This window comes from Paramisgurnus dabryanus, chromosome 21, assembly GCF_030506205.2.
Source record: "Paramisgurnus dabryanus chromosome 21, PD_genome_1.1, whole genome shotgun sequence".
NCBI classification, from domain to species: Eukaryota; Metazoa; Chordata; class Actinopteri; order Cypriniformes; family Cobitidae; genus Paramisgurnus; species Paramisgurnus dabryanus.
This window is the reverse complement of record NC_133357.1, coordinates 17,921,118-17,944,532: the sequence shown is the minus strand read 5'-3', so window position 1 is coordinate 17,944,532 and position 23,415 is coordinate 17,921,118. Positions and strand designations below refer to the sequence as shown.

Sequence of the window (23,415 nt, the reverse complement as noted above, 5' to 3'; positions counted from 1 at the left end):
TGTTACCACACCCTGCCGATTTTAAACACCGCTGATACGTTTCCATAAATACGACACGTGTAGGTGTCGCGTGTTATTGTATTGTTGTGCGAACCATATCGGTCAAGCCCTAAACTTCCCAAAACTCTCCCAAATGATATGTGCAAAATCCCCACCTTGTTTCACACACCACTGCAGCTGTGCAAAAATATCTGCCAGCAGCACTTCGCTAAGAGGCTCGTAAAACTGCGTAAACACGTCACAGATCGCGTACAGGGCGTGGTTACACGTCGTCGTCATCCATTCTGTTTTCTGTGTGAACATACAGTGATATAGAAAAAGCAGTGATGTAACCATTAAATGACTAGTATCACTATTTTAAGTTAGTCGCCGACTCACCTCAGTTTGCTGCTCCGGAAGCTTCATATTATCGAAGATGCGGAAGATGATCCGGAAGAGGTCGTGCCACCAGTGCTTCTCGAAAGTGTGTCCATAACTTTTCATGATCTCAAACATGACGGTCAGTCCTCTGTAAGACACGACACACACTCTCATTGAGCCAAACAGCCACTTTACCGTGATGAAGAGAGTAGTTGGGTAGACAAGGGGGCGCACCTAGTCCTGACGTCTAGTTTACAACGGTTGATGATGCAGGAAAGCTCGAACAGGATGGGGAACCAGCCTCGCACCCAGACGCGGTCACCGGGGGCGACGTTCATGTCATCGCTGGTGTACTCTCTTAGTGCCTGCAAATGTAAAAATTACTGTAATGGAAAATCTTCAAAGCTCTGGCATTGTGGGTAATCCTAATAGTGAGGTTACAGCACTAACCTGCGGCCGTTCTGAGACGTATTTAGCACAATGGCGGATAAGCCGAATGGCTTCCATACTGGTGTCGGGAAACGCAGCGTTGCAAACAAACTCCGATAAACATTTCACCGCATCCTGGAAAGAGTCGATGGCTGCCGCAAAGTGCTGCTGAAATGTGATCACTGTGGAGAAGATGATAATGTTTTGTAGTGACCTACACAAAATAATAAATACCGGTTCATAAATAAGATCATTGTTTGTACTTACTGACAATGTGCCCTGTGGTCTGAAACGCAAGGTCGACGATGTTTTCGTCATGGTCTGATGCCGCATGGTGGAACACGGAGAAGATGTTTTTCCAGCCAGAACGAATATTAGCAGCTTGAGAGTTCACCATTTGGGCAACACAACGTATCACCATGTCCCGGATAGTAGGAGACCTTTGGAAAGGATAAGGGTATATATATATTCTGTTATTATATATCATTTCTACAGTCACTCTCTGTCTATCTATCTCCACGTTCCTCACCTGTTCTTCTTTACAATGTGTTCAAATGGCCTTAAAAAGTCCTTTTGAAAACGGAAGTTGGCCAGTTCTCCTTTCTCCAGGAACTTCATTGAAAGTTGTCTTAGGGAGTCCACAGCAAAGATGGCCACATCCTCGTTGGGATTGCAACCCACCTATCATACCAGAAGAAAAATTGGTTTACTGTGTGATTATGTATTAAAGGTGCCTTATTTGTCTCTGCCCACTGACCTTGTTGAAATGATCTCCGATGACCTGCCAGATGCGTGACCATTGCAAGCGGATACGGTTCATGTTGTAGTAGGAGATCTCCACTATCTTCTGCAGACTGAACATGCGAGGCTGGTGCGCCGAGGCCAGTTCGTCCATTGACACCGCACACAACCAACGCACAAAGTCCACTGGAGACCAAAGCAGAGTTCACAACCAACATAAATAATAGGATGGAGCTTAGTGATGTTTTGCCCTCAAAACAATTTATGTACAAGAGCAGATGTATTAACGGAACATATTGGGGCAGTTTCCCGAACAGAGTCTAGATTAATCCAGCAATAGGCCTTGGTTATATTAGAAATTGCTTTATGTAAGAAGGGTTTATTATTAAACCTTGCATCAACATCTGATAATGTAAGTCACAAGTCTTAAAACAAGCCAAAGGTGGTAGCGTATACAAATTGATGGAAAGTGACATTAACAGCAGGGAAAGCCCCTTTTTAAACAGGAAACAATTTATAGCATGTCCAAAATGCCCCTATTTGGGGGGGGGCAAAAAAAGCGCTAATGCGAATGCAAATGAGCTACAGCTCCTTAATTCCTTACAGACAGACAGTGAGTGCTTTTGGTTAAAATAGATCTGATTCCTGTGAATACAGTGTGAGGCAATAGTATATTTAGTTGCATTAACACTAATAAACACATTTAGAAAAGCTTTTGGGTATTATTAACCAGTCAGTCAGAGGCCGTGGGCGGCGCTTAATCAGTATGACGTCTCATTAAGATAATCAAAACAGCATGTCTAATGAGACTGCTTTGGTTTAATGGGGATTAAAATAGAAGGAGAGGGTGGATTTGTTTCATTATAGGGCTGCCATCACACATCTATATGCAAAAATTTAGATTTTGGATAATAAGTGCCTCTTAACTCTTTCTCCTGCTTTTGATGAGTAATCGTGTCAAGAGAAAACTCTTCCCTGCCAATGACGAGTTTTAACAGCAATCCATATTTCCGCTATAATCCACTAGGTGGCGTGCATTTCATTTCCAAGTAATCCTGAAGACTTTAATTTGATTTTTCAGGTGTGTTTAATTAGGGTTGGAACTAAATTCTGCAGGACAGTGGCCCTCCAGGACCAGGGTTCCCCACCTCTGCACTAAAGCATCAACGGATACAAAAACAGTAAAAACTCTGAGTGTGTTTTGTTTATGGCTCTATATCTGATCTATAGCTTTTTAGTTTAAAATTTGGTATTTTTAAAGAAAGTGAAAAGTGATAAAAAGAGAAACGTTTTTATTTTAGGTTTGTTTAAAAGCAGCGTGTCTGTTCTTTTATTTGATATATTGTATGTTTATATATTTAATGAAGAAAATTAATTGGATTGCATTTAACTTTTGTGAAAATCATAAAAATGTTGCCGCTGGCTGGCAACTTTAAAAAGAAAGCGGGCGGGGAAAGAGTTAAGTCACTTCCTTATGATGTAATGGACCAAATTAATGAAGCCGTCTCATTCTATGAGAATAAAGACATGCTGTAAAAGGATATTATAAAGACACCCATTTGTCCATTAAAATGTATCATGTACCGTTCTCAAAGATGCAAACAAATCTATAAATAACCTACCAATTGCATTTCCATCAAGTCTAGTGGATCCAGTGAAGATTCTTAAAAAACACAACAAAAAGAAGAAAGGTCATACAAAAGAGCATAAACATAAACTGCATGTTTGTAATGTCCTATAACACCAGCGCACCGGTCCACAGCCACCACTACACTCTGAGAGCTGGTCTCCCCCACCGACTCCTGGATGTGAGCCATCTGACGCTTGTCTGGACCTCCAACCAGAGTACCTGTGGGAGACCAATAATAATGTTTTGTTCCATATGGAACCACGTCTGCACATAGCAATAAACAAACCAGACCGAACACTTTTTAACAGCAGTCTAACAATGACTTGCCTAAGCCTAGAGGCATGAATTCCTCTCCCCCTGTCGGGAAGCCCTTTATACTGCCCCCCTGGTCTCGAACCACACCGGAGATGTAGCGCGTCTTCACTCCTGTTCCGATCAACTGGGCCAATTCCAGCTGACTGATACACCTTAGAATCTATAAAGGGGACAAAAAATATGTAGAGGATATGGATATGTAGAGATTGCAGAAATGTTATAAATTGTGAACAAAAAGACGGTGCTGGGCATTATGGAGAAGAGCAGGTGTCCATGGCAAACAAACCCAGCAACTCATTCAAGTAAAAGTTGTTGGCGTGAAAGATTTGTTGTTTTGTTTTAGAATCAACAATGGCACCAAGATGTGTTTTCGGAACAAAGCTGGAATACAGTGGATGTCCTCATATGGGCACTTTATACAGAATATCGCACATAAACACCAACGAAAAGCTGACACAAAATCAACATCACCAAAGAAGTGTGTTGTTGTTTGTGAGGGAAATTTAAGCTTGTTCAGCTTCCCAATGAGCCCAGCATTATGGAAACAATGGATATAGTTTGTTTTTATGGGGTAGAAGCGGAGTTGTGCATGTGTGTTTGTTTAACACTGGATTTGTAGAAATGGGGCGGTCCATACCAGGTCACTAGTCGCAGGCGGTAAGTAAAACTGCATCAAATGTCTATGTTTTGTTGGCAATCATCGCATAAGTGCATATAATGTAAAAGACGTGAACATGTAGTGCAGGGATTCCCAAAGTGTGGTACGCGCACCCCCAGGGGTACGCGAGCTGCCACCAGGGGGTGCGCGAGAGGAAAAATTTAATGGCGGTCTGTTTCTTTAAGTGGGATTTTTCCATACAATAAATAAATAAAAAAATGAACAGTAAACATTTCCTTTGTAATCGCTTTTATTTTAAATAAAAAACTATAATTTATTAGTTTTTGATAGAAACGTAGAAGACAGCTGCTGTCTTTTTCTACGCACTGCTCTTCTGTTATGCACTGCAGCCGCTATATGCGTGCCAACTCGTTTCATTCATTCCATATATATATATTATAAATATGCTTAACTGACTGAAATCAGGGAAACTGTCATGTGGGACGTCTTATGATAAAGTTGTTAGTCACGAAGGAGGAGAGGGACCAAGAGAGAGAGACTTTTTTATGGCAAAAATAGAAATAATGAAATGTGACGAGACATGGGCACAGGATACGCGAGCAATGTGTTTTCATGCATGGTAAAGAGACCGCCAATGAATTATATAATAAAATACATAAATACTTACTGTAGAGAACTTATTAAAAGCTTTCATTTAATTTTGTTTGAAACTTGAGCTGTTATAATGAATCTGCAAACTATTATACACCTTTTGTGCGAACAGTAAAGGCTTTCGTTAATGTGTTTGATGGGTCTGCACGTGACGCACTGGTAAACATGAGGAAACCTGTCATCTATTAGCTGACGGCAGTAAGTGTACGTTTTTTACCATAGTAAACTCGAATGGCGTCTAAATATCACAGTGGTTAAACGCATACACGGGGGCGCGCATCATCTACGCTGAGCGTAGTTTCAGATGGTGCAATAGGCGTAAATATTTTTCACAATGTTGGACGTAGCTAAGCCCGACGTAGGACTATTACACCCAACTTCTTAACGTCCGGCTAGTGCAACCGGCCCTTGGTTATTTGCGCATGATTAAACATAAGTATTTATGGTGAGAAAATAAAGCTTTTTTGGATTTTTTTAAAAATGGGGATTGGGGGTGCGCCAACCCGGTTGGGACATAGAAGGGGGTGCGCAGGAAAAAAAGTTTGGGAACCCCTGATGTAGTGAATCATAAGTTATCCAGAGATAGTGAGATAATGTTTGTGTGTGTGTGTGTGTGTGTTACTTGCTTGTGACTCATTCCGCTTGCGGTATGCCTCCAGAAACTAGTTTTTTTTTTACAGAAAGTACCAGTACAGTTGATCTGTCTTTTATAAATCTGAATAAACTGAAAACTCTTCAAAAGATACGAAGGGTGTAATACTACTCTATAGGTACTCAAGATTAACATAAGATAAGCAGTTTTGAGACCTTAAGGGATAGTTCACCCCCAAAATTTTATTTTTTGATATTTTACTACTCACCCTTGTGTCATTACAAACCTGTGTGACTTTTTTTCTTCTCAGGAACACAAAAGAAAATATTTTGAAGAACGTTGGTAACCACATCAGCCCCAATGACTTCCATTGTATGGAAAAAACACTGAGGGATTTCCCAAAGTAACTTATTTTGTGTTCCATAGAAGAAAGTCATATAAGTGTTGAATGACATAGGTGTGAATAAGTTACATCATTTTTATTTTTGGGTTAACTATCTCTTTATTTTGTCTGTGTGGAATTTTTCCGGTAAATTTATTCAATGATCCAACATATAGGTAATACTTTACTCTCTTTAAAGGGGACATTTCACAAGACTTTTTTAAGATGTTAAATAAATCTTTGGTGTCCTCAGAGTACATATGTGAAGTTCTAGCTCAAATACCATATAGAAAATTTATTATAACATGTTAAAATTGCCTCTTTGTAGGTGGAAGCAAAAATGTGCCATTTGTGGGTGTGTCCTTTAACATTCAAATGAGTTGATCTCTGCACTAAATGGCAGTGTGTGGTTGGGTAAAGCAGATTAAGTGGTGGTATTATCCCTTTCTGACATCATAAGGGGAAACAAATTTCAATGACCTATTTTTTCACATGCTTTCAGAGAATGGTTTACCAAAACTAAGTTACTGGGTTGATCTTTTTCACATTTTCTAGGTAGATAGAAGCACTGGGGACCCAATTATAGCACTTGAACATGGAAAAAAGTCAGATTTTCTTGATGTTGTTCGCTTTAAGAGGTACAGCCTGTTTTAATAAAAAAAATTATTTCATAATAAATAGGTTTATGGCAAACATGCTTTCCTTATGTCTGGCCATGTCTTCGCATGGTTATGCAAATTTATGTCATGGACAAATTAAAGTGGAATTTCCCTCAGCAGTAAAGAGCAGGTGAGAGAAAAACGGAAGTGGATTTGGAGTGTATCTATTACAAATCAGGAAGGAAAAAGTGTTATCCACCTCACCTCATGCCAGGAGTTGCCCAGGTAGTTCCCATCAGTGTGGGCAACCATGATGAGAGTCTTAATGGTGTCGATGTTCTTCTGCTTCATTTCTGTGATGCTGGAGCTGGCGGTGAGCAGCGTAAACCTGGCCAGGGCCTGGATGTAGGCATCCCTCTCCAGCTTCATGTATGGGCAAGAAGGAAAATGTACAGTTTGAACAGACTTTGTAAAAAGGAACTAAATAAGATATGCTTGACATTTAGGCATACACAGCATTGATAAGCCAATCACAAACCTGCATGCTGAAAATACAGGCGATTCTGATAGCGCAGCGGATCCCCTCAAGACATAGAGACGCCACTTCCTGATCATCGCAGTCCTGAAGCCCTACGCTAAACGCTGCCAACAGGGGCGTCCAGGCCAACTGTATGCACAGATAAACACATGTATAACCACACAGCACATGAAAGCAGTTTAAAAAAAATTGACTTCTTTGCAATATATGTTACTAGTCAGACATGTGAAACCACTTCCTATAACAGCATCAGAATGTGTTAAACTCTCCGTGAACCTTTTGAACCAACAGTGACCTTCAATATGTGCTTTTGCGTGCCAAAAAAAAGCTGCTGTTACCTTGAACATGGGCCGGACGTGCTCCAGGTGAGTGGCGCTGAAGAAGGGCGCCTGGGCGTGGCTTACAGCCTCCATCAGAGCTTTTGCCGTTTTGGCCATCTGCTCCATCTCCATGTTATACAGCAACCTCCTCTGCTTCTCACTGGCTACATCTTAAAGGAAGACTTTTTTTTAGCATTCAATGAGGCTTAATTTAAACATCAACATGAAAATGACACCTTATAGTGATACTTCAGCCAAATATCAAAATTACCCCATGATATACTCATCAGTGATGCGTGGGTCAATATATAAACAACCTCGCACCCGACCGACAAAATCGGACAGCAATATATATATATATGACCTGCTTCCTGGCCCACATTTTTAGTACTACATAAATTGCAAAGATTTAATTGGCATCTTTATTTCAAACGACCCGACTGACCGCAACCCGAATATCATTACAAATATTTTTGGATGACTCATAACCACTGGTAACCGCGGGTGATACTCATCCTCAAGCAATCTGAAATAAATATGTCCATCAACTTTCAGATGAAGATATTTGGAGTTATTTTACTAAATGTCCATGCTTTTCCAAACTTACATCGGAAACGAGGAACAACTTTTGACTTTGAAGCCTAAAAAGGTACATCCATCCTTCACCAAAGTAATCCTCAGTGAAGGATGAATGCACTTTTTTGCTGTTTAAAGTCAGAAGCTGTTCCCTGATCTGTGTTTTCTACCATTGTAAGCTTGGAAAAGCAAGGACATTTACTAAAATAACTTTAAATGTGTTTACCTGAAAGATGATGGACATGTCTACCTCGGATTGCTTGAGGGTGCGCAAAAATGGGGTAATATTGATATTTGGCTGAAGTATCGCTTTAAAGATCAAGTAGATAGCAAACAAGCTTTTACATAACCACACAACCTAATATACTTCCACTGGATGCCACATCTATAAACACAACTTATCAGATACGCTTCATGAAGATGCTCTTACTCTGTTTGCTGGACTTGGGGGTGATGGAGTATTCTTTACTCTCTTTCATGGCGATCTTCTTCCCTGCGATCTCGTCGTAGATAGATGACAGATATTCTTCAGGCAGGTCCTTACTGTCATTAATGCCGCGATTCATTTTAATGTACTGTTCTTTTGTCATCTTGTTCTTCACCTGAAGAAAGAAGAAACCAATGTGACCTTTACATCACTGAAGAAGTGCTTGGGTGGTTTCAAGCGTTTTTCGGTCCAGATTCTAAAGCCGAATGATGGTTGTTAGAGCATTGCTGTCATAGGTGGTTATGTGGTGGCCCAAATCAAAACAGTGCTCAAACCCACCCAAGTCTCTACAATAGTCCGCACTGCAAAGTTTGTGGGTTCGATTCCCAGGGAATGCACACTTGGAAAATTCTATATCGATTGCACTGTAAATCGCTTTGGATTAAAGAACTTCATGCACAAATGTAAATTGTAAAGCGATATACAAAAGTGAGGAAAAACAAAGCAATCCACCCTAGGAGGCACATATTTAAATTTTTTATGCATAAGGTTTGTTTAAACAAACCTCTAAACCCAAGTAAGAGCAACAGTTACTGTGGGTTCACACCAGATGTGAGTTCAACAATTTGCACGAGTAGATAACATACAAAGTCAATGCAAAGACGCGATCACACGTGTCCTCGCGTGGGGCGATGCGAATGACGCAATATGGGCGGCGCGTTTGCTGCGAAAACTGTGCTATTCGCCTCAAACGCGTCTTCGCCCAAGTTTAAAATATTCAACTCAAGCGAAAAATTCGCATGACACCAAGTAAAATCCCGCGAGTAATCTAGAGCGTGTAAAGCAATGCCCAGCGTTTGGTGTGTACGTTGCATAACAGTGCCTTGGAATACACAATTAAAGGGATTGTTTATCCATAAATGAAAATTCTGTCATCATTTATTTACCCTCATGTTACAAACTTGAATAAATGTCTTTGTTTTGCTGAACACAAAGGAAGATATTTGTAATGAAGCAGGAACACTGCAAAAAAATGACAAAGTTAGTGTTTTTGTCTTGTTTTAGGATAAATATCAAAAAATTCTTAAATCAAGATGTATTTTCTTGAGCAAAATGACCTAAAAAAAATAAGTATTTAGACAATAACATTAAATTTGAGTTAATTTGTGCTTAAAACAAGAAAAAAAAACTATAAATGGGGTAAGCAAAAAGTCTTGAACTTTCTTAAAGGCGGGGTGCTTGATTTTTGAAAAACACTTTGGAAAAGAGAGTTGGGCCAACTACCAAAACACACTTGTAGCCAATCAGCAGTAAGGGGCGTGTCTACTAACTGACATTGTTGCCTGGGTTGCGTATTTTACATATAGTCATTTAGCAGACGCTTTTGTCCAAAGTGACTTACAAATGAGGTAAACAATAGAAGCAATTATAGCAACACAACAGAAATACGTAAGTGCACTGGAAATAGTCTCATCAAGTCTAACACAGTATACATAGCCATGGGTTAGTTGTTTTTTAAGAATGTATAGATAGAGATCAAGAGAAGAAGGAAAAAAATTAAAAGATAGTAAGTCTTATATTAGAAAGTGAGGTAATGGCGGAAGAGAGGGGTTTTAGCCGATTCTTAAAGACAGCTACAGAGTCAGCAGATTGTGTCGTGTTTGTGTGGGGTGGGTCTATCAAAAGAAGGTCCAGATTCTATTGGGGTAGGGGCATGTTGGTTTAGGTAATTTCAAATGTCAACATTGGCTTTCAGAATTAATCCACCCTGCCCCCAAACACGTCTTTCAAGAAAAAAAAACCAAGAACATTTTTCCTATCCTATTGGCAGTTATTTTTGCTTGTTTTAAGCACAAATTCACTTAAATTTTATGTTTTTGTCTAAAAACTAGACTTATTTTCTTAGGTCATTTTGCACATCAAGAAAATTATTAAATATTTGTACTGAAAACAAGACAAAAATTAAAATTAAAAAAGCACTATTGACTTTCATAGTAGCTTTTTTTCTATGGAAGTCAATGGTGCCTCTGTTTCCTGCTTCGTTAAAAATATCATATATAAATAATGTATAAAGGTTTGTAACAACATGAGGGTGAGTAAATGATGACAGAATTTTCATTTTTGGGTAAACACTCCCTTTAATATAGAGGTTAAAAAGAGAGCACATTTACCTGTGGACTGTGCAGGTCTGTGGTTAACATGATGATTGAGTATGCCAGAACATAAGCTGTATCTGCGCTGGCGAACAGAGTCTGCCTATAAAGCAACAAACCAGTTTAAGGTTAGCATATAATGAAACCCCATAAAGCTTTAAAAATCTTATAATAATAAGACTGCATTGCTCACCCCTGATTGCATTCTAAGTAGCGAGCGGCAAACTTCTCCATGAGCCTGTCGATTTTCTGGGCTTCACCTGGAAGCCTAAATCCTTCCAGGAAGACACGGAGCGCTGACACAAAGTCTGTGCCGCAAAAGTCCAGCTGGTCCACATAACAGTACATCACCTCCTTATTAAACTTCACATTCTCCCCCAGAAACTCTCCAACCTGAGTCTGATCACATGGTACAGCAGAGACAAGACTCAACACCAAAGCCTCAGTAGTTGTCAACATAACACAAAACTTCTACTACTGTACGTTCACTATGAACTTACTGTGTCCAGTCGTTCCTCCTGGTGTAGGAACTGGGCTATATCCTCCTGTGATGTCCCCAACATGCCTTGCTCTTGCAGGTATTGCAGTCCTCTTTTTGGTTTCTTGTTAAACCTTTCGTAAAAAGCACAAAGTTTTCAGAAAAATATAGATGCAAAAAACAAAAAAATTTAATGAAACGTCAATAAAAAAAGATGACTCACAGATCAATACCATGCTCGATAATCTCTTTCTGGTGTTTGATGACCTCATACTGTTCCGGGTGATCTGGATGAGTCTGCTGAACACCAGAAGATACAGTGGAGTCCAGAGAGCTCACGCTATCTCTGCGAGAGGATGGATGCTCGGCGAGCTTCACATCCGCACTGTCACCCTCTGCTGGACGTTCCTGACCTACACAGCACATTCAAACAAACACAGCTTTATAAAATAACCTAACCCTTGAAGAGAAGAAATTAACGTTAATCTAAATGAAAATCTACTGTTAAAGATCATATCTGAAAAGCACACTGAAAACAAATCAAACAGCTGCTCATTGTGATGCACTTCCTTCCTATGAATCCTCCGCATCAGTCCTCTTACCAAGGTTGGCCTGCAGATTGGGGTTAACATACAGATCTTTGCTCCATTCCACCATGCACTTCAGAATGGACACCAGACACTCCAGTCCCTTTTTTCTCAAGCTCAACTCCTGAAATTATTCACCAACACTTAATCAATCGGTAATTACAAAACACAAAATGCAAACAGGAAATGCAATGAACAATGATGTTAAAGGTGCAGTGTGTAATTTTTTTAAGTATCTCTTGACAGAATGCAAAAAATATACAAAACTTTATTATATACAGGACTTTTTTATAATGAACCGTTATTTTTTTATTACCTTAGAATAACTGAGGGTCCCCTTACATTGAAATCGCCATTTTGTGTCGCCATGTTTCTACAGAAGCCCTTAACGGGCAAACATTTTTACTAAGTTGTCTCCGTCGATAACATGTTTTTCCAGTGGTGGTTACCGTAGCTTCTCTATGTGTTTCAAAAGCGAGGGGTGATCAGTGGACTGAGCCATTGGTTGCAATTTGCACCCTCACCACTAGATGCCGCTAAAATGTACACACTGCACCTTTAAACTGGTAACATGTACCATAATGTCATTATGTTCCTTGCATTATTGTATCGTGAGCTGTATGATACCTGTAACGGAGTCATTCCGAGCTCCTGTCCACTCCGTCCCTGGGCGATTTTAGACAGATCATTAACCAGACGCTCAAAAATGTTGGCGGCGTTGAGATCGCAATCATAGTTCACATAAATGTCCACTACACACTGAGCATCTGTGAGAGAAAGGAAGAGACTTAATACTGGATTTCAAATTGATTGAAGTGGTAAGCACATCAAAGCAGATTGTCCCAGACCTGCACAGATACGAGTCAGCGTCTGGATGACCATCCACTTGTGTTCAAAGGAGCTGGATGACGTCTCCAGGATGGTCAGAAAGATCTCCCTGAAGAACACCTGAGAAGATTCAGAATAGAAATGATTAAAAAAAAAATGCAAAATAGTGTTAGCAAGACTTTGTTTGTCTGTTAAAATGGCTTGTCAAATAAAAATAGTAAATAACTATGAATGAATTTTACCTCAATCTGCATCTTAAGGTGCACTTTAAAATGGGAGAGCAGGGTCAAAAATATTGCGAGAGAAAGTTCAAACACTTCAGGCACAGAGGAGACCCCGTTTTTCGAGAGCGCCACACACAGGTACTGCTTGATAGCGTTCACAAACATCTCATGGGTTCGAAAAACAGGACCGGCACCCTGGAGAACAGACAGCAAAAGCTGCAGAGAAACCACCTTTGAACGAAGCTCATGGGACCTGTGAGAGAGGAAGGGAAGAGGATGGAGTACAGAAATAGACACAAGATGAAGTCACAGTTATGTCAACTTTGCAACACCATTTGCTGATAATAAACTGATCCAACAAAACCAACTTTCCTTTGAACAACACTGCACTTAATGTTTTAATAAATGACAACAATACACACTACTCATCATATACAGTACTCATCATTTAATGGGATAGTTCACCCAAAAATGAAAATAATGTCATTAATGACTCACCCTCATGTCGTTCTAAACTCGTAAGACCTCCGTTCATCTTCAGAACACAGTTTAAGATGTTTTATATTTAGCCCGAGAGCTTGTTGACCTTATATTGAAAATCTACGTACGGTATACCGTTCATGTCCAGAAAGGTAATAAAAATATCATCAAAGTAGTCCATGTGACATCAGTGGGTCAGTTAGAATGTCTTGAAGCATCAAAAATACATTTTGGTCCAAAAATTAAAAAATTACAACTTTATTCAGCTTTGTCTTCTCTTCCGACGTGGCTGACGTGTTATCTGGTGCGCCCCAGCTGTTTTTTTTGTGTGCCCAGGCTTCGTTTACAGTCTGAGGGAGACGCATGCTGTAAGTTTGAAAAAAAACTTGCCAAACATGTCTGAGGATAACACATCAGAGTCACGTGACTTTAGTCTACCGTATGCACTTCACAAGAAACGCGGAAGAGAAGACAATGCTAAATAAAGTCGTAATTTTTGTTATTTTTGGACCAAAATGTATTTTTGATGCTTCAACACATTCTATTTGATCCACTGATGTCACATGGACTACTTTGATGATGTTTTTATTACCTTTCTGGACATGGACCGTATACCGTACATAGATTTTCAATAAAGGGTCAACAAGCTCTCGGGTTAAATATAAAACATATTAAACTGTGTTCCGAAGATGAACGGAGGTCTTACGAGTTTGGAACAACATGAGGCATTGAGTCATTAATGACATTATTTTCATTTTTGGGTGAACTATCGCTTTAAAGGGCTTGGAATAACAGCACTGTAAAATATATTTTTGTCCCCTGGTCCTTACTTTGGATCTGGGGGTCCATCGGCCAAAGGCTTCATGGAAAGCTTGCAAAGGGAACGAAACACAAGAAAGGCGTCTTTCTGTAGGATGTGAGAGAAACGGGTAGCTGTCTGGCCGCCCTGGAGGGTTTCTGCATCCTGCTCATACACAAAGAAGAAAAGACCCATCAGACCACAGTGATGTAATGCGTTTTTATATATATATATATAAAACACAAATAGCTCTTTAAGCTCAGAAAACAACTCTATCATAAAAATTCAAACCCCACCAGTATGTCTGTCGAGGACTCGGAGGCACGATCGTCTACCGTTCCGTTCATCTGTTGCGAGTCTACAATGACAGCAGGGGGCGGCACTTTGGTTTCCGAATCGGAGTGTTGATCTAAGCCTATAGAAGAAAATAAGCAAAAGGTTTTAGGAGCAGGTGCACACAGGGTCGATTATTTTGTAGGAGTATGCAGATTCCAGTTTGACCCACCTCCTTCTACAGAGCTATCTCCCAGACCGCTGTCTGGCTCGACCTCCTCCAGAACCTCAGTGGCTGCTTCAGCTTCAGGCTGTGGATGTGCCTCGTCTGCCTCCTTTGATGCTGAAGACCCAGCAACTGTTTGGCCTGACTCTTTAGTGTCTGTGTCTTTAGATTAATAAAATGAAGAGCTAAGCTAGTGATCGTCAGCCACTACTACACACTAATAAAGAAATCATGCCAATAAATACTACATATTGTGTGAAGTATTAAAAGCTAGCCTCATGTGTCATTTTAACCCTTCACACCTGGCTGCTGAAGTTCCTCTGCGCTCTCTTTATTTGTGGCAAACTCCTCTTCTGATTTCGACTCCTCTGTCTGGCCATTGATGGACGATGAGTCTTGAGGAGTGGAGGGGCTTGAGGAGACACCAGCGGGGCTGAGGGGGAAAGATGGAGAACCGTTCTGTTCTGAGGTTTCTCGCCCGAGCCAGGGAGAACCGGACCTTCGGCCGGCAGTCGGGGAAGGGTTCTGGGTCACAGGTGAAGGGTTGCTGGAGACCGGTGAAGGATTGCACAGCTGCAGACGTTGTCTGTCTTTCTCTGCTTCCTGAGCCTCCAGAGCCTGTAAGAAAATCAGCAAGTCTATTTCTGATGCTAGTTCAAAGTATTAGTTAAAGGGACAGTAAAACTTTTTTTGAAAAAATGCTCATTTTCCAACTCCCCTAAAGTGAAACATTTGATTTTAACTGTTTTGGAATCCATTCAGCTGATCTCCGGTTCTGGTGGTACCATTTTTAGCATAATCCATTGAATCTGATTAGAATATTTAGCATCGCGCTCAAAAATAACCAAAGAGTTTCGATATTTTTCCTATTTAAAACTTGACCCTTCTGTAGTTATATTGTGTACTAAGTGGAAAATTAAAATTTGCGATTCTAGGCTGATATGGCTAGGAACTATACTCTCATTCTGGCGTATTAAACATGGAGTCCCCAAAAATAGTCCGCTTCTATTAAAAGCTACCAAGGGGACTATTTTCAGGCACTGCGTAATATCATTGCGCACGCTGCAGCCATGGTACGGCAGTAAAGTCATTGATTATTACGCCAGAATGAGAGTATAATTTCTAGCCATATCTACCTAGAAAATCGGAACTTTTAATTTTCCGTCAGTCTTAGTACACGATGTAACTACAGAAGAGTCAAGTTTTTAAATAGGAAAAATATCGAAACTCTTTGGTTATTTTTGAGCGCAATGCTAATGGTCTAATCAGATTCAATGGATTATGCTAAGCTATGCTAAAAGTGATACCGCCAGACCCGGTGATCAGCTGAATGGATTCCAAAACAGCAAGAATTAAAAGTTTTAACTCTAGAGGAGCTGGAAAATTAGCATATTTTCAAATATATATATACATTTCCCAACGTATGATTAAGCCAAGCTGTCGTAAGCCAAGCCTTATCAAGAATCTGCTCTCCAAGATAGCATTATCTCCAAAAAGTACCTTTTTATGTGAAATAGGTATTTTAAAAAGCAGTTTACACTAACCGCCTGGTTCTCCATACGTGTAAAGATGACATTAAGCATCTGTGTAAGAGTGGCCTTAGCAGTTGTCTGGTTGATCAAGTTTCGGCTGGCCAGGTAGATGTTGTAGCAGGTCCGTACGGTGAGGAGAATCGTCCCCTCGTGGATCTCTATATGCGGTGATGTCACTGCTGTCAGAAGAGCCTATAGAGCAACATGGTATAAACGTTACAATTTATTCAGATCCAGTGTAAAGATCTTAGACCGCATTGAACTGATCAAAATCTCATTTCATAGACAGACAGAGTCACAAAGATAAAACAAAAAGAATATTACATGCACACAAGATCTTGTGAGCTTATTTACACACCTTTGTAGTCACACAAAACAATTTACCCAAGATGCTGCCTCACCCTCTTATGCAAACTATTACTCTCTTTATGTAAACTGCCTCTTTTTCTGCACATAAGAGAGCTGTCACATAGCATGCTTATCTACAGTTAGACTCGAATCAAAAACTTTTACTCTGAATGTCGCACCACTAGGTGACCATGTTTGCGTCCATTGCCAGAGCGGTCACATTGAGCATTGCTTTGTCCCCTATTTATAGTAATAACAGTGTCCAGTCTTGTTATATACAATATTTTTCCAATATCAGACTTGCAGAACCCTCAGTACATTGGTATTATATGGGCCATTATCCGCACTGCTCTCAGGTTAATTGGTGATGATGAAGAGTTGTGTCACCTTTATGATCTGTAGCTGGACCCCCTCATCAGTCTGTGGACCCTGAAAGCAGTTACAGATGGTCTCCAGCAGCCGATCAATCAGGCGCTTTCCTGGAGCACCACTGTCAGGGGCGTTTCCTGTGATGTGGCCGTACGCAATGAGCTTCTGCAGTGAACAGAGGAAATGTGAGTGATGAGATGTTTTTGTCATAAATGTAAATTCAGAAAGTTGTGAACTGTAAATTTTAAAACTAAAATAAATTAGAAAGGACCTATCACTATATAACATTAAAGAAATAGCTGAGCAAAATTTGAGAATATTTTTATAATTTACTCACCATCATGCCATTCAGATGATAATATTGGAGCTTATTTACCAATCGATATGTTGATTTGTAAATAATTTACCTTATTTACCTATTAATATGAATATCCATAGCAACATACAGATCTGTGAGGTAAGTTCAGATATGGCGGTATGTCAATAACCTCAGCACACACACTACAAATAGTCACAAGACCAATGAGATTTAACTTTATCTATGTGCCACCACATGTAAACTTTGCTAAAGCCCAATAAAAAAAAGGGCTAAGTGATGCCACTGGTATGCAAATAATTTTCTATCGACTAAACATTCTTAAAATTAGGTTAGTTGTTTAATTTAAAGGGACAATCCACCGTTTTGAAAATGTGCTTATTTTCCAGCTCCCCTAGAGTGAAACATTTGATTTTTACAGTTTTGAAATCCATTCAGCTGATATCCGGGTCTGGCGTTACCACTTTTAGCATAGCTTAGCATAATCCATTGAATCTGATTAGACCATTAGCATCACGCTCAAAAATAACCAAAGAGTTTCGATATTTTTCCTATTGAGCAATGAAATTACGCAAAATAATCCCCTGCTATTGAATGTAACCAAGGGGACTTATTTCGGGCACTGCGTAATATTTTTGCGCCTGCTGCAGCCATGGTACAGCAGCAAAGTCCTTAATTATTATGCAGGAATGAGAGTATAGTCCTAGCTATATCGGCCTAGAAAATCACAACTTTGAATTTTCTGTTATTTTTGAGCACGATGCTAATGTTCTAATCAAATTCAATGGATTATGCTAAGCTAGGCTAAAAGTGGTACTGCCACACCTGGAGATCAGCTGAATGGATACCAAAACTGTAAAAATCAAAAGTTTAACTCTAGGGGAGCTGGAAAATGAGCATATTTTTAAAAAAGTGGAATGTCCCTTTAAGTTAAGCTTAATTGACAACATTTGTTGAACAAGTTCTGGCACTGCCAAGTCACAACCTAATGTCCAGTGTAAAATCTGTATCCTAAAATAACCATGACCACCTTTTTGGTTACCATGACCACCCTCCCTAAACAACAAATCAAAGAAGATTGTCTGTAATTTAAAAATGACAGGGTTGAAATGTCATGGTTTTAACAGAATGATGTAATGGCGATTGCCAAGGGTACCAAAGCAGGACAATGAGAACACCGCATGTACCTGTAGGCAGTCAAGAGAGGTGCTGACAATGCGCGGAGACTTCGACTGACACGCCAGCTCAAATGGCAGGACGTACTTGTCTGCTTCAATGTAGTTTGCTCTGGGTGGAACAACGGTGCCATCCCTGAAACACACAGAATTCACAGCACACTCAGATTAGAAAAACATTAACTACACCATACAGACCATACACGTCACGTTAGTTAAATCCATCAGAAGTTATTTAGCATTAAAGAGGGCCTTATGTTCAGCGAACAGCATAGATTTCAAACAGAAGAGTGTGGCCAGTGTCTGATATTATTACATAACACGGATGCTAGAATATAAAAATACATTGAGCTCCAATGAACCTTTAAGAAAAGCTAAGAAAGGTTCTCTTAATGTTATACTAATGCTTCAGTGAACATTAAAGGAGTTAACACTTGGATGACTGGATTGTGTATGTTGGTAAATAAGATGGGGTGACAGGGAGCTACAGTACAGTAGGTTGTACACTTACTTCTGCTTTTCCAGTTCAAGCTTGATTTCATCTAAAACAAACAAAAACAAGAAACAAATTAACATATGAAAATACTGTTACATCACAACGAAAGGTTAAAATGAGACCCCTCCTTCAAAGCAAATAAACCTGACGGGCAAGAGTTTATTTATTCACTGTATTCTCTGTTTAGTCACTGGATCAAAAAGATCCTTAGATACAATTGTGAATGACTTTTGTGAAAAGTCTTTTGTTTTAACATAAGTTGTCTCAGTTTTGGGTTTTTAGTTGCTGCTTAATAAGTCAAGTAAAGTTCTGTGGGATATATGAAAGGAACAGCAGAAAGTATATGTGCCCTAATGAATGTGTATTTTAGGGCTGCACGATAAATCATGTGATTGTCATGTGTATCTCATCAGTAAACCTGCGGTCACACCACACTTTTAGTCCCAGTGACTTCCATTCATACGCAAGTAAATGCGTCAGACCGGAAACGCAAGCTTGTGTGACGATATTTTGTAGGTCTGGTGAGTTCTGTCCTGCGAATTCATACCACGTGGTGCGGTGTGACCAGTACCAAACCGGTATGTCACTGCGTAATCCTTCTCTCTACTAAAAAGCACAAATGATGAAAGCCAAAGACCATATTCATAAGCTGCTCCCCGCCCACTCCCTGCAGCAATGTCCGACAAATACTTGCTTAAAATCTAGTGTGACCGCAGCTTAAAGCCGGTTTCTTGATTACTAGAAAATCCCCATCACCTGCTTTCAGATGGAGCGCCATTTACTACACAAAGCCATAGTTTACTGACAAGCCGAGCAATATCGCATTCATTTTCGCAGGCGATACATCCTGTACCGGTTTTGTAATGGTCACAATGCTGAATGCTCCAAGTAATACGAATTCACATGTCAGAGTTCACCAGACTTGAACTTTGCTACACAGCAACCTGTGAAATATTGTCGCACGAGCTTGCGTTTCTGGTCTGATGCTTTCGTTTGCGTATGAATAGAAGTCAATGAGACTAAAAGTCTAGTGTGACCGCAGCTTTACTGATGAGATGCGCATGACAATTGCATCTGAATTATTGTAAAGCCCTTGTATTTCCTGCTTTCTTAGCAGGGATAAAAATTATTTAAATATTTACAGCTTTAATCCCTATCAAATAAATTGCTCTTAAAATAAAGTTTAAATTGTTATTTCGAACCCCTGACTTTCGGTATTCTGTAAAACACATTATGGAGATGCACCAATATGACAGCCAATAATCTATATCAGGCAGCAAAAACACTTTTTCACACTATCAGACATTGGCCAATAGTTTGAAAATAAAAAGATGATTATTCCTGTCAATTAAAATTTGGCAGGAAACGCATCAAATTGTGCTCTTTGTAAAGGAAGTGTTAGGAACACCACCAGCTTGATGTTCAGTGTAATAGTAATTAACCAATTATTATTAATTCATAACATGTAAGAAATAATATTTTAATATTAATTTTGTTTATATGAATTAAGAATGTTCATTTCAGTAACAGGTTTGTTTAAAACTAAGACCAGTTACTTTAAAACAAGTTGTTGAAATTAAAACAATAACGTTTTATTTGCATTTCTTACAAATTTGTGTCAATAATTTCGAAGAAAGAATCAAAGGTAAAACCAACAAACTATCAGTATTAGGGATGCATAATGATTAATTGTGATTAATCTATAACAGAATATAAGTTTTTGTTTACATCATATATGTGTGTTAACTGTGTATAATAATTATTTATCTATATAAATATGCACACATGCATTTATAATTTTAAGAAAACAAACATATATATTTATATATAATATAAATTATACATAAATATGCAAATGTACACATTTCTTAAATATATACATGCATTTGTGTGCATTTATCTAGGTTATTATACACAGTACACACATATATGATGTAAACAAAAACTTTTATTCTGCTATAGATTAATCGCAATTAATCGCTATGCATCCATAATCAGTATCTGTAACCGTTATCGGCAGACATCACACCCAATACACGGATACCGATATCGAACGAGAAATGTAGTATTAGTGCATCTCTAATAATTTCTGATTTTTTTGTAGTTGGTCAATCTATTTTATTCAATTACAACTAATCATTCTGAATTGTTTTGTGAACCAGATCATCAAACTCACTGAGTGAATCCAACTCAAACATTGTTACAAAGGATAGTGAGAGCAGATGTTAAGGTGTTTAGTGAATAACTTTACTCATACACTATTCCTTATGGAAAACAACAATTTAGAGATACCACCAATTTAATATGGCTTTAAATAAATGGGGTTAAACAAGTTTATTCACAAGAGTGAGCAAATATCTTAAAGGCCTGGTTTCAAGGGTTAGCTAAAGCCTAGACTAGGCCTTTGTTAGATTAAGATGTTATATAAACATGCCTTTAAAAAAGACGGTACTGGTAAGATTGGGATATTTTAAGATCTGTCAATGCAAGCATGTGTCTTAGTCTAGGACTAGCTTTAAGCCCTGTCTGTGAAACCGGCAGAATGAAAAATAAATAACGTTTTTTTTTATTTCTGCTAAAAGCAATGACAAGATCTTTTGAATTTAAACAGATCATCATCACCAGCCTTGCCAAAAGCCACAGGAAAAGCTTAAGCAATGTTATATTTCACAAGATGCACATGTTGCAACGTTTTGTGAACCATTCTGTTATAAACCTATACCTGACTCTTTGGAGAAAAAAACTTTTGAGAGAAACATCACAGTTGATTTGAGAAACTGTGTATATAAGCCATTGGCTTGCAGTGAATCCGGGTGTCTGTTGGACTGTGTAAACATGTCTATGGCAGTCAACCTCATTCACTCAAATGAGGTAATAAGGGGAGTGTCTGTATGAATAGAAACACCTATACAGTTAAACAAACTTAAAGGAGCATTACATCACCTAAAATACCTGAACACTACACTTATCATTGGTTTTCAAGATTACACCGTAAATAGGATAAGACATTAAACATTTTGTTCAAATGATTCACTCTTCCTTTTTGACTGACATGTAAGAAACTCCAGAACAAAGGTTAGTTGTTGGAAAAGCTCACTAAGAAACTTGATCCTCCTGTCTCAACCAATACTCGTCGACTTAGTAAATAATTAACGAAGTACAGGCGGGACGAGCTCAATGAGTCTGACCTGCATATCAGGATCATACATGACCACAGTGATGAATATACCGGAAGTTATTCAGCAACAACGTGTATTCCGAGTAACTGCTATCGGGCTGCACATATGACACAACATGACACTTAAAAACATATCTCTATCCTACATTAAGCTATTCAAATAACTTGTACAGAACAGGCCTCGTACTTATCGTCGCATTAAAAGTGCCACACATAATGCAGCTCGATACGATCTGTAGATTAGTAATTGACCTTTAATCAATAAGACACACAAATGGCAAATATGTTAAAGCTGACCAACAATGCAAGAACAGCTTGTCGGATAGCAGCTTGCTAACACATGCTAACAGCTCCCGATCAACCAAAACAATGTCATTCTGACTTCTGCATCCCGCTGTGGTATTATTACAGTCCACAGACAGGATGACAAGTTAAACGTTAGGATAAATGAGACAACGGAGTCTGATCTGACACTGAAGGCTGCTAGCATGACGCTAGCTCGCTACACAGACTTAATTGACAACGTCAGTGGGCAGCGGCAGCTAGCTTACGGTCTAAAGATGTGCTCGAGGCCTGATCTGTTGTCATGGTAATTTAAAATAAAGGGAGCTCACCCAGTGCCACCTGACAAGCCTTGCGTAGCTGGTTGTGCTGGCTCCGCTTCACCTCCTTATCCGCAAGGATTTTCTCCAGCGCCCGAGACAGAAACATGCTTTTGGTGCTCAGTGTTTCTGTCTGCGTATGCCGTCGATGGATTTCCAGCTGTTCTTGTTCTTTCATCTCTCGTTCGACGCGTTAAACGAGACCCTCAGGCCGTCATCGCTGGCCCGTTCCCTGCGGTTCGGCAGGTGCGTGAGGGTGCCAGCCAGGAGCGGGCTAACGGTATTGCTAGATCAGACTCGGACTGGTTGGACGCTGCTGCTATCTCAGCACTGCGTCGCCATGTTGGCCGAACGTCACGTCACGTGACACCCGGGCGCTTACACTGATGTGTACATCAGACTGAGAGCTCCCGTTCAATGTGTTGTTGTGTTAATGTCTACCTTGGTCATATGTAAATTTATTTAATATATAAAAAATATATGTATATGTGTATGTGTATGTGTATGTGTGTATATATATATATATATATTAACAAACTAATATTCAAAACACAGACATTGGAATCATCCAGACAGTCAGCAAATGATGCCTCAAATAATGATTTCAAAGTGACGTAAGTTCTCATAAAAACACAAGATTAAATGTGACTTGTGAAAACAAATTATTTCAGTGTACTTTTTACTTTGGTATGCATGTTCTGAATCTCTTTCCACAGATCATATATATATATATATATATATATATATATATATATATATATATATATATATATATATATATATACAGATACTTACAGGTCCGTACATTTTTTTGCTATGCTTTTTGTTCATGTGGCATAAAATGGTGCTACATTATTTAACCACGGGGTGGCATCATGAGTTCAAAGTCCGGGATGGACATTGACAACGTGAACTTACAGCAGTTATTACAGAAAAATAACTTTAAACAAGTTCAGTTTACCATAGAGCTAATGTTAAAACGTGCAAATTTCTAGTTGAGTTTGTATGGCAGCACTGAAACAGCATTAAAGTCAACCCATCATAAACAGCACTTTTATTCTGTACTTTGAATAGTCACTCACTCCAGTAATCTGAATAGTTGGTTTTATAAAAATCTCATGACTCCAGTGATACTCATCTTTGAAGGTTTTTTGGTCTAAACAAACAATATA

General features: G+C 39.2%; 1 protein-coding gene across 1 annotated transcript in view; it reads right to left on the bottom strand.

Annotated features, from left to right (window-relative positions):
• Positions 1-22,625, bottom strand: part of arfgef2 (ADP-ribosylation factor guanine nucleotide-exchange factor 2 (brefeldin A-inhibited)) — a 30,568-nt gene extending 7,943 nt beyond the window's left edge. Inside the window, exons 1-31 of the mRNA XM_065286044.2 lie at positions 22,256-22,625; positions 18,479-18,509; positions 17,980-18,103; positions 16,495-16,641; positions 15,772-15,951; positions 14,530-14,845; positions 14,234-14,389; positions 14,025-14,143; positions 13,760-13,893; positions 12,468-12,702; positions 12,246-12,345; positions 12,025-12,164; positions 11,413-11,521; positions 11,034-11,223; positions 10,833-10,944; positions 10,526-10,731; positions 10,351-10,435; positions 8,183-8,354; positions 7,195-7,346; positions 6,857-6,985; positions 6,583-6,741; positions 3,488-3,635; positions 3,283-3,379; positions 3,153-3,193; positions 1,547-1,716; positions 1,319-1,470; positions 1,057-1,229; positions 811-971; positions 595-725; positions 379-508; positions 156-291 (exon numbers count right to left, since the gene is read on the bottom strand). Coding sequence (XP_065142116.1) covers positions 156-291; positions 379-508; positions 595-725; positions 811-971; positions 1,057-1,229; positions 1,319-1,470; positions 1,547-1,716; positions 3,153-3,193; positions 3,283-3,379; positions 3,488-3,635; positions 6,583-6,741; positions 6,857-6,985; positions 7,195-7,346; positions 8,183-8,354; positions 10,351-10,435; positions 10,526-10,731; positions 10,833-10,944; positions 11,034-11,223; positions 11,413-11,521; positions 12,025-12,164; positions 12,246-12,345; positions 12,468-12,702; positions 13,760-13,893; positions 14,025-14,143; positions 14,234-14,389; positions 14,530-14,845; positions 15,772-15,951; positions 16,495-16,641; positions 17,980-18,103; positions 18,479-18,509; positions 22,256-22,421 — 4,501 coding nt within the window. The 5' untranslated portion in view covers positions 22,422-22,625. The remainder of the gene's footprint in view (positions 1-155; positions 292-378; positions 509-594; positions 726-810; positions 972-1,056; positions 1,230-1,318; positions 1,471-1,546; positions 1,717-3,152; positions 3,194-3,282; positions 3,380-3,487; positions 3,636-6,582; positions 6,742-6,856; positions 6,986-7,194; positions 7,347-8,182; positions 8,355-10,350; positions 10,436-10,525; positions 10,732-10,832; positions 10,945-11,033; positions 11,224-11,412; positions 11,522-12,024; positions 12,165-12,245; positions 12,346-12,467; positions 12,703-13,759; positions 13,894-14,024; positions 14,144-14,233; positions 14,390-14,529; positions 14,846-15,771; positions 15,952-16,494; positions 16,642-17,979; positions 18,104-18,478; positions 18,510-22,255) is intronic.
• Positions 22,626-23,415: the final 790 nt, after the last annotated feature.